This window comes from Squalius cephalus (genome assembly GCF_949319135.1).
Source record: "Squalius cephalus genome assembly, chromosome: 25".
NCBI lineage: Eukaryota > Metazoa > Chordata > Actinopteri > Cypriniformes > Leuciscidae > Squalius > Squalius cephalus.
The window spans coordinates 4,789,354-4,800,261 of record NC_137146.1 but is presented as its reverse complement, the minus strand read 5'-3'; the positions used below and the strand labels follow the sequence as shown (position 1 = coordinate 4,800,261).

The following is a 10,908-nucleotide window of genomic DNA, read 5'->3' as shown; positions in this document are numbered from 1 at the left end:
GGAATACTGACTGCTGATTGGCTAACAGAGAGAGTTCCTGCCCTAATGAATCATGGGAAATGTAGTTTATAAAGGCGTTCAATTCCCTCAATGCTTACGAACTAATTTGTCACCAAATATGAACATTTCTCTTCTTGTCATTTCAAATTATTTAGACAAATTATTATTTTTTATCATCATAAAATGTTATTTCTGAAATAATCCCACTTTTCAGATCAAGTTCTAGCGAGGATAATTATTCAGAAATTCGTAGAAATGTTTTCACACTTCACCTTAACAGGGCTAGAAACACAATGGCCTGGTTTCACAGACAGGTCTTAGATTATGACAGAATTAGGCCTTATTAAGTAGCTTTTATTAACGTGCCGTAGAAAAAGAACAAGTTGCTTTCGATTAAAACAGCTCAAACATCCATTTTACTCTGGGACTAGGCTTAAGAAATGGTGATTTTGTCCTACAGAAATGAGAGAACAACAACAACAATAATATAATAATAAATACTTCATTTGAGGGCCTTTGACTGTATTTATGACAGACCACTAAAAAGTATTAAAAGTACTGATTTTATTTGACAAAAATACAAAAATACCTTTTCAATTCAGAAGTTTCTAATGTACAAGGTCTTAGTGACTATCTGTCTGTGCAGGTTAACAAAAAAAAATACAATTGTAGACTGAAAAAAATCTAAACAATGTCCACAACAATCTCCTAAAAAAATGAAACTCAATCTGAATATTGTAATAAACTTCCAATGTTTCACAGGCTCATTTCAAAGATATTTGTGCATCCATTTTATAATGTCAGCCATCTTCTGTAGCAGTATTTTGTCTGGCAGATCGAGACAGGAGGAATGACCCAGTTTCTTTTAATATTACAAAGCAGCGAATTTACAACAATGCATATAACCATGTATTCTCTATAATATTTTTTCCCCATTTCACAAAATTTGTAGGGGTGGCAAAATAGATTAAGTATATACAGTATATTTGACATACATAAAAAACCTGAAATGTCATCAGAAACCTGAAACAAATGCACAACATTTTTCTGTACTAGCACAGTGTTAAGACTAAGGCCAGAAACAACACGCAAATACAGATACAAATCCTTGGCCAACTCATTGCAAGAATATTGACAACAGTACTCAAGGGGCGATAGATGAAGATTTTTCTTCTTGCCATTGCTAATGCTCACTGAGAATGCAAAGTGTACTTGCATTGCATTAAGAAAGTTGTGCAAAACTGAGCTTACTAGATCGCATACTTGGACATCATTTGTTTCAGGCCTGAAAAATTCAACAATTAAAATGGTTGCTGTGCTGCTGACATTCTCAGAGGCACCGTGCTTTTGCAGAAACACATTCATAATGCAATAAACCTCAGTATCTGATATATAAAGCAATCAGGAGTTTCTACAAGACTTCTAAAACTTCTTAGAATGTCATGTTAGTCTCTCATAATAGTTTAGGCATCATTTTAAAAGAAAAGTAAAAAGATAAATAAAATGCAAGCTGGTGTTTTGACCATTGTTGGCCACCATATCAGTTTGATACCTAAATGTTTTATGGTGGATCAAACTCATCAAGTTCTCTTCATTTGAGGCTTTTCAGTGCATAAGGGTAGTATTTGAGGAAAATCCGCCGTGCAATGTCAGATGTGTTGCCTAGTGGTTTGGACGGATATTTCCTCTGGTTGTAGACGAACCCTTTCTCAACCTGGAACACAGCCTGGTTGAACACGTCCTGTTTGAAGGGTCTTCCTCGGTCCAGACACTCCACTAGCGTATTAACAAACAAGCCCCAGCGCTGTAAATAATAGTCTTCCACTAGGCCCCCCCACTCCTTGCTGGCGTAGTCCTGGATTTCCCCATCGGGTCCCCATAGGGTGATCTGATTTCGTGCGTTTATATCATATAGATGCGCCTCGTGCTCGTCCACACCCTGAGACTGAGCCTGCTCAAGCCACACCCCCAAAAGGAAGTGTTCGTTGCTGGAAAGGAGGCGGTCCAGTTCAGGTAAGAGATCGTAGACAAGCACACCACCAGCGGTCAGGAGCTCAGGAAGCTTTTGGGCCTGAGAATCAAACAAAGAAAATAATACTTCAAAGATGTCATTTTGTACACACTACGTCGCTTTCACAATAGCAGTGTAAGTTTGAAAAATTGGTAATGTGAAAGCAGAATGTGAATAAAAGCATAAATTCATCATATCATATAAAGCGATCGAGTCAGAAAATTTGGACTAAACCGTTCAATTCAAATTTGGTCAAAGAAGCTCAGGCATGTTCGCTTGACTTGAAAGAACCAATGAGGTTCATTCTCGTGTTACGCATCATGTTTGATCTTCAGGAAGAACCAATGAGGTTCATTCTCGTGTTACGCATCATGTTTGATCTTCAGGAAGAACCAATGAGGTTCATTCTCGTGTTACGCATCATGTTTGATCTTCAGCAAGAACCAATGAGGTTCATTCTCGTGCGTCAAGCAAGTACAGTTGAGCTTCTGTTTATGTTCGCTGATCAATGATTATATATGAATAAAAGCCTAAATTAAATCTATTCATCATATAAAGTGATTGTGTCTCTTTAGAAGACTTGGATTAAACCGCTCGATTCATATGGATTAGTTTTACGATCTCTTTATGAACTTTTTGAAGCGTCAAAGTGGTAGTTGCGTAGCTGTCAATAGAGGGACAGAAAGCTCTCAGATTTCATCAAAAAGATCTTCATTTGTGTTCCGAAGATGAACGAAAGTCTTACGAGTTTGGAAAGACATGAAGTTGAGTAATTAATGACAGAATTTTCATTTTTGGGTGAATTATCCCTTTAAATTTTCAACTTGTAATCTAGTAAGACTGGTTTGCTAGTTCATCAGTGTCAACCATAACCATTACATTTGTGTTTACCTGGAAAGCATTCCGTATTTCCTTGTAGAATTCAGTTGTAAGAAGCTGAAGAGCTTGTCGAGTCACATCCACAAGATCATACCGGAAGGTTTCCAGAGTGACTAACCCTGGTGATGCCTCGAACAGAAGCTTCCATGCCTTGTAGAAGTCCGCCGGTTTATACCAAATGTCTGTTTGCATGTGCAGGGACGGCCGATGTACCAAAGGACTCCGGTTGTGGTTCTTGTATTTTGGAAGAGTGCAGTTGTAGACGCTATGAAACAAGAGTTGCCAGGCCACTGTCAGGTTCTCATCCATGGTACCGTAGCGCCGCAAGGCGTACAGCGATACCCACTTGGAAAGGTTGACAGGCTCTTTGCGCCAGGCCAGCTCAGTCATGAGTTCGTAAACAACTGGATTCTGTTCGATGCCTTCAGGAGTCAAACCCAAACCCACTAGGGTTGAATTCGGGAAGCGGATGGCATTGAAGGGGCCGGAGTTAATGCTCTCCACCGTTCCAAACAGACCGCTATTCCCTCCAAAATTGTGAAGCATGCACCAGATAAACGGCTGGCCGTAGAAGGAGTTTGTGGAAGAGTAGACAGGCATGGATTCAGAAAAGAGATCCAGGACAATCATGCGCCCCAGGGGGACGCCGTGTAACAAAGCCTTGACCTGGTCTGGTTTCCAGAACGAAGGGTCACTGATAAATAGCCAGCCCTGCATCAGCCAAATTGCTTGAGGGTCCACTGCCAGAAAGAGAGAGAGTAAATAGGAGAGAATAAGTAATCAACGCATCTGTGTAAGCAGTTGTGAGGCCGCCATGCCTCGCGATTCTTTTTTTGGAAAAGTAGCGATTCATTTTGAAAAAGTAGCGATTCATTTTGAAAAAGTAGCGATTCTTTTTTTGAAAAGTAGCGATTCCTTTTGAAAAAGTAGCGATTCTTTTTTAGAAAAGTAGCGATTCATGTTGGAAAAAGTAGCGATTGATTTTGAAAAAGTAACGATTCTTTTTTTGGAAAATTAGCGATTTATTTTGAAAAAGTAGCGATTCTTTTATGGAAAAGTAGCGATTCTTTTTTTAGAAAAGTAGCGATTCATGTTGGAAAAAGTAGCGATTCTTTTTTGAAAAAGTAGCGATTCTACTCCAACTGTGCCTCAGAAAAGAAACGGGTCAATTGTGGGTTTTAAAACTTGAGCAAATGCAATCCGATGTGCCAAATAAAAATTAGCAACATCTAGGACAATACCACTTCCATACAAACTCTTGTTGGTGCAAAACGGGGTAACAATGGCATAGTTACCTGAAGTCATTGTGCTGAAAATGGCACGGCTTATAGACGCCAGGTAAGTGGGGTCTGAGGAGGCAGGGACCATCTCATTAAAGGTGTCTGTGTTGTAAATGTGGTCTGTTCCAAACTCCTTAATGACCTGGGTCAAAAAGAGCGCTCCTATCCGCTGGAAGAGCGGGTCGCGTGGGTCCAGGACGAAGGCGCAGGAGTAGGTACAGTTAAAATGGCTCCAGGGACTCAGCTTGGTCACGTTTGCTTGTGGAAACAACCTAGGGGACATTGCTAAATGTGATTATTTCACTATCACACTATCTTCACATATCTGGTAAACAGAAGAAAACAAGTTATATGTTCTTTAAACATTTTTATTGCACTGATCATATCCAAATAAATAATTATACAGTATATTAATAAATAATAATAACAAATAACAAAAATCATACAATTAACAAAAAGCTATACAAGACATTTAATAGAAGACAAAAATACATTGAGGTGAAAATTTTTAAATACATCAGTTAAACATATCTCTGAATAAAAATGTTTTCTATATATATATTAAAAACAGGGCAGTCCAGGAAAATATATTTAACAGTCACTGGAGTTTGACAAGGAAGGTATGATGCTGCCTCTTTGCCTTTCACTTAATAACCTTGTGTGAATCTCGATTGACCTAAGCGGCACCTAGTAAAAACAACTTTCATACTTCAACAATCATACCTTGATTTGAAATGACTAAAAAAAACTTCTATTTAATGTAACTTATTTTCATTATCCAAAGAAATATCTTTCACAAGATTTAGGAAATCTAACAGTCGTAAAAATGTACTCAACAACAACCAAAAACAGACCAAAAATGTGAGAAAGACATATTTGAGGAATATTACCTGGTAATACCTTCAGGTACTATTCCTGAAAAAGCAGGCAATACAGGTATCATCCCAAAAGATCTCATGCGGTCCAAGATTTTAAACTGCAGGAATAAAAGGTACAATATTTAAAAGATTTTTAATAACAACATTTTAATGCATGACTATGTGCAACTAAATTTTTACATTTTCTGGTGGTGCTTGCCTTTGCAAAAGTTTTGTGGGTGCTTGGAATGTTTTTAGTAAAATAGGTTTTTAGCAATTTGATAAAGCTTGTTGTATGATTGCTACCCACAAGCCTCTATGACTGCCTCTAGATGATTTTCTGGATTCTGGTCTAATCTGGCCTCTTAATATCAGTGGAGTAAAGTATTTGAGTAAATGTAATTAGTAAACTATACTTAATTATCTTTATGGTTACTTTGTAGTTTTAATGAATATCAAAGATATTAGCAACTTTGACTCTCTACTTTACTACATTTTTGAATAAGAAAATGCACTCTTTACTCCAATACATTTGTATGGAAGCTTGATTTCGCCAGAGAATAAAACATTTTAAATTGCGTCTTTTTATCACACAATTGTGAGTTTACATCTTGCTATTCTGACTTTATTTCTCAGAATTGCAAGATATAAAGTCAGAATTGCGTGATATAAAGTCGCAATTGCGTGTTATAAAGTCAGAATTGCGAGAAAAAAAGTAACAATTGCTATGTTCAAGCTTATTCCTAAATAGAAAATAATAAAAAATAAATCCTGAAAAATAATACCACATTTTTTATCTGCTCAGTACCTGCAGGTAGAGCTGTTTGACATGCCAAGACTGAGGAAGTGGTCCTCCCCACTGAAACAGGTTTCCCATGCGGTTCCACGCTAGGAAAGCTGGACCTGTGAAGAAGCGATCCATCTCAGTCTGGTTCAGACCGAGAGACAGATAAACCTACAGCACATCAGGGAAAAGAAAACAGGCAAATCTAAAACACAATACTCTGAAAAATATACATTTATAAAACTGAATTCACGAATACTCTCACCTCTTGCCATAACACCTCCTGTCCAGTGAATGCCAGTGGAAGATTTATGCCATTCAGTGCCATCCAATCAATCTCCCTTTGCCACCTCGGCCAATCCCACCACACGGAGGAGTAACTCTGGGTACACACGTTCTGATAGTACCTGAACCTTCAGTTACACAAACACTAAAATAGATGAATTTGTTGAAATAGGTTTGCTGGCACAGCTCAATGATTGTTATCTCCTACTTGTGACTATTTACTGTTTTGGAGCTGTAAGGAACATGACCTCATTCATAATGTCATATTCACATTGTGTGGAAATCACTGTTCGCCGGCGTCTCTGAGAGTGACATAGTACAGGCCAACTCATGCAGAACTAATAAGACAAACACACAATCAGACAACAAAAAAGGTCCGGCTACAACAAAACATCCGCGTGAAGAATAGAGGAGAGAATCAACAATGCTAAATTTTTTTCATTGGCCTGCAAATCTCACACACACACACACACACACTGGGGGCTGTCCTGATTGGATCTGCATGAGAAAATGTAGAAGAACGAAACAAAAACAACTGCTCATTGAATGACAAGATGCCTGCAGAAACATGCAAATAACAAAATGAACAAAGAAGACACATAGACAATCTTGCCTAGACAGCAGGGCCTGAAGTTAACTTTTTTGACCACCAGCCACTGTGGCAGGTGGATTTAAAAATCCACCCGCCACAGTGACTTTTTACCAGCCAGTTTTTTTTTTTTTTTTTTTTTTTTTTTGCCTCATAAAAGGTGAAAAAAAAAAAGGAACTGCACAAACATTTGTTCTTTAACTTGTAAGAATACACATTTAAGTGCTGTCAAGTTATTAACGAGATCCATACAAGTAATAATAACTCTTAGAATACAGATATAGACCGAGTGCAGCTCGTAGGCTATGTAAACAAATCACACGCGGCTGTGTTGATCGCTGGGCAGCTGTTACAGCGTTCAGGAACCGTTATGGTGCGTTCACACCGGAGGCGAATAGCGCGTCAGGCGCGAATTTAGACGCATATTCGCGTTTGGTGCGTATGGCTGACTTCGTTTAAATGTCAAATAACAACAGTTAAAAAAAATAAATAAAAAATAAAAACGCAAAGACCCAGCCGCTTTAGTTACTGTTGCTATGTCCGACAAGCTACACCGAGCTCACGCCAAACCATGATCTCACGCAATGAAAAACACATCGCGCAGCAGAGACACTGACAACACGCTGACAGACAAGACAGTCCTGGTTACTTTTGATTTTAAACAAAGTATCAACGTTAAAATTTGGTCATTTTTAAAGAAATTTAGACAATACCGTTTTGTGGCTCTGTAATGTGTCTTGACAGATCGCTGTGGTGCCTCGGTTAGTTAAAGCTGCTTGTGAACCGATCATCTCTTCCTTCTAGTTAATTTATAGCATAAAATAAACATGAATGAACATAAGAAGGAATGAAGTTTTAACTGCGGAAAGATGTCAGTAGGTCTACTCAGTACACTCCGTTTTTTCAAGTTCAAATCATCCAACGTTGAACTCTCCTGACTGCTTTGTCGGACAAAAAAAAATTCGGCGGATTATAATTGGCCAGATCGCCGTCAATCAAACTCCCCGCGAAGGGTCGATTCTCATTGGCTACCTGCCAATGTGGCAGGTAGATTGACAGTGTTACCCGCCAATTGCAGAATTCACCCGCATTTGGCGTGTGGTCGGGTGTTAATTTCAGGCCCTGCTAGACAGCTAATAACGTGTGCATTAGTCCATTAGTTTAGTTGCACAAATCTGAACTATGTTACATTACAATAAACATTAAATAGTCCAGCTTATAGTGGAGCGGCTAAGTGCTTATGTTTGGCAGAATCGTTCAGTTTATGATACAAGCGTGAAAATTGGCATGAGCAGTCTCCATGGGTCACTTGACAAGGAAATTGTCCGAGCCACTTGAAATTTCAAGATGGCGGCCATTTTTCAAGATGGCCGACACCTTAGTGGAGCAGTTAAGTGATATAGTGGTTTATTTGGTGATACAAGCATGAAAATTGGCATGAGCAGTCTCTGTGGGTCACTTGACAATAAGCCAACTACAGCTACTTGAAATTTCAAGATGGCGGCCATTTTTCAAGATGGCCACCACCTTAGTGGAGCAATTAGGCTTAAGAAATCATTTAGTTGGTGATACAAGCATGAAAATTGCCATGAGCCTAATTGCTCCACTAAGGTGTCGGCCATCTTGAAAAATGGCCGCCATCTTGAAATTTCAAGTAGCTGTGGGTGGCTTATTGTCTAGTGACCATCAGAGACTGCTCATGCCAATTTTCATGCTTGTATCACAAAATAAACCACTATATCACTTAACTGCTCCACTAAGGTGTCGGTCATCTTGAAAAATGAAAAATCTTGAAATTTCAAGTGGCTCGGACAATTTTCTTGTCAAGCGACCCATGGAGACTGCTCATGCCAATTTCCACGCTTGTATCATAAACTGAACGATTATATCACTTAGCCGCTCCACTATTAATCACATTGAGAAAACTAGTGAAAGTTACTAGTATTTTGTTTAATATCTGTGCTACAACAGACATTAAATGTCAGTCTTTTTGCAACTATTTTATAGAAATATACTGTATATCAATTGTGCTTGACCAATATGGATTTTTCAATACTTGATAATAATTTTTTTACACAATATTTCAAATGAAAACATTTTGCACAAAATTCACAAAAATGATGAGAAAATACAGCCAGTTTATTTTGAACTGGCATAAAGAGGAATATGTTAATCAATATGATAATATAAAAATTGGCAAATATCACTAATATCTAATTTTTGTTTTAGTCCAAGTATGGAAGGTTGCAAGAAAAGAGAAGAAAAGTGAACGTGAAAGTCAATTTGGATTGGGATTGATGTTTAATATTGGCTTCCCCATTGGCATAAAGAGGTATGTTAATCAATATAAGAGCAAATATCACTAATATCTCATTTTTGTTTATCAAAATATCTGGAATAGTTGGAACAGGTATGAGCTTCAGTCCCTATAGGAATAAGAAATTTGCTGAACATATATCAGATTTAAGAATTAAAATGCATGCATATGATAAAAGTGACAAATTATGAATATGTAAATGCAATGAGTGCTTCATAGGAACATTTAGGTTTGAAACACTCTCCAGAGCTTCATTAACTTGAATTATCAAAAGTCATTAAAAAAAAACTGGAGAGTGTTTACCAAGCGATTGTTCTCTTGTCAAACAATAAAATCACATCACAATTAGGGATGCACCGATATGAACATTTTGGCCGATACCGATAACCGATAATTCTTTATATTTGAAATCCGATAACCGATAAATCTAAATCCAAATTCATATAATTTTTGAGAGCCTGATTACAAAAACAAAAGTCTCACCATTAAATCCATGTCTCAAACACACAATTATAATGATGTTCTCATGATAATTTTATGTAGCAGATATGTCACATGCACATGTTGCACTTTACTGTATTTTCCTTTTCAAGGTGATTTCAATCATATTTCAAGCAATTCAAAACCATCATGTTGAACAGTGCGCATCTGAAGTGTCTCAGCTGAAGGAAATAATACATTATTTATCAGCTTTAATATATCGGCCAAATTTTCTTATCAGGCCGATAACGATAACATTAAAAATGAACCGATATCGGCCGCTACCGATATGTTGGCCGATATATCGTGCATCCCAATAATCACCTCTAATGTGACATCGTGTAGTTGCCCTGTAATGTCATTTATCTGTGGTATTTTTTACATATGATGTTATGTAAGGGTCAGTGACAAAATAATAATAATACATAAAAATAACATAAATCATTTTATACTCTGTGGAATGTGTTTTACATATTTTGAAACTTTCTTTTTTACTTCTGGTTTCGAATCACTTGTTTTCCAAGCTATGGAGATTGTTAACATGTGTACCTGTGCGGTGTTTTGATGCGCAGGACGCCGGTGAGAGGAGGCAGGGGTCGGGGGAGATTTAACTGATCTCCAGACCAGGACACATGACAGTTGCAGAAGTATTTCAGATAGTTGTATATCCCGGTGGCCACCGCGACCCCCGTGCTGCCCACTGCTACGATCTTGTTGTTTTTCGCGGATCGCAGCTCACACACGTCTAGAGTTTCATTAGACAGAGTCCTGTTGACTGACACGATGAAATCCCGAGATCTGTTTCCCAGCAGTCTCCTGAGCAGGTCCACCACAGCTCTGGACTGAGCTTTATCGCTCGCCTTCGCTCTCAGATGCGCGAGAGTCTGAAAGTCGCTGCAGACCGACTGCAACAATGTAACAAACACAAGCGCGAGCAATGCGCTGCGGTTACAATGTCTCATTTTGAGTTCTGTGACGGTCGTTGCATCGGTGCAACAGATGTAGGTTTTAAAACTTTACACTTTTCTACTATTGATTTCCTTCGCGTGAGCAGGAAGCAATGTGTGTCAATGGGGAGGCAGACGACCAATCACGAGACTGTCTCAACGGCCTCTGAGGAGCTTGAACCAATGAGAATTCCGGATTGAAAGAAAACGAGGAAACTGTTGTGTTCATCATATGATTCCATTCCATTGAATGTGTGAGATCCCTAGAATGACATAAACAACTGATTTTATGAGGCTGTTTAACAGCATAAACATATAACGATGCTGTTTATCAGGAAGAAAATGATGAGGGAATAGAAAATTGTCAAAGAGTGGATGATTATTATTATTAAACTTTCCGGTTCAAATGAGCGGTGAAATGCACATTTTTTATTACAATAAATCGAACAACTTCACAGAAAATAGTTATAAAGCCAAAG

At 38.2% G+C, this 10,908-nt stretch overlaps 1 protein-coding gene across 1 annotated transcript; it reads right to left on the bottom strand.

The window, feature by feature from the left end:
- Positions 1–544: 544 nt before the first annotated feature.
- On the bottom strand, positions 545–10,554 carry naglu (N-acetylglucosaminidase, alpha). Its single transcript, XM_079863348.1, has 7 exons — positions 10,032–10,554; positions 6,077–6,224; positions 5,836–5,982; positions 5,061–5,146; positions 4,186–4,442; positions 2,903–3,630; positions 545–2,071 (listed from the first exon to the last, which is right to left on the bottom strand). The coding sequence occupies exons 1-7, from the start codon at positions 10,442–10,444 to the stop codon at positions 1,592–1,594; spliced, it is 2,259 nt and encodes a 752-aa protein (XP_079719474.1). The 5' UTR covers positions 10,445–10,554; the 3' UTR covers positions 545–1,591.
- Positions 10,555–10,908: the final 354 nt, after the last annotated feature.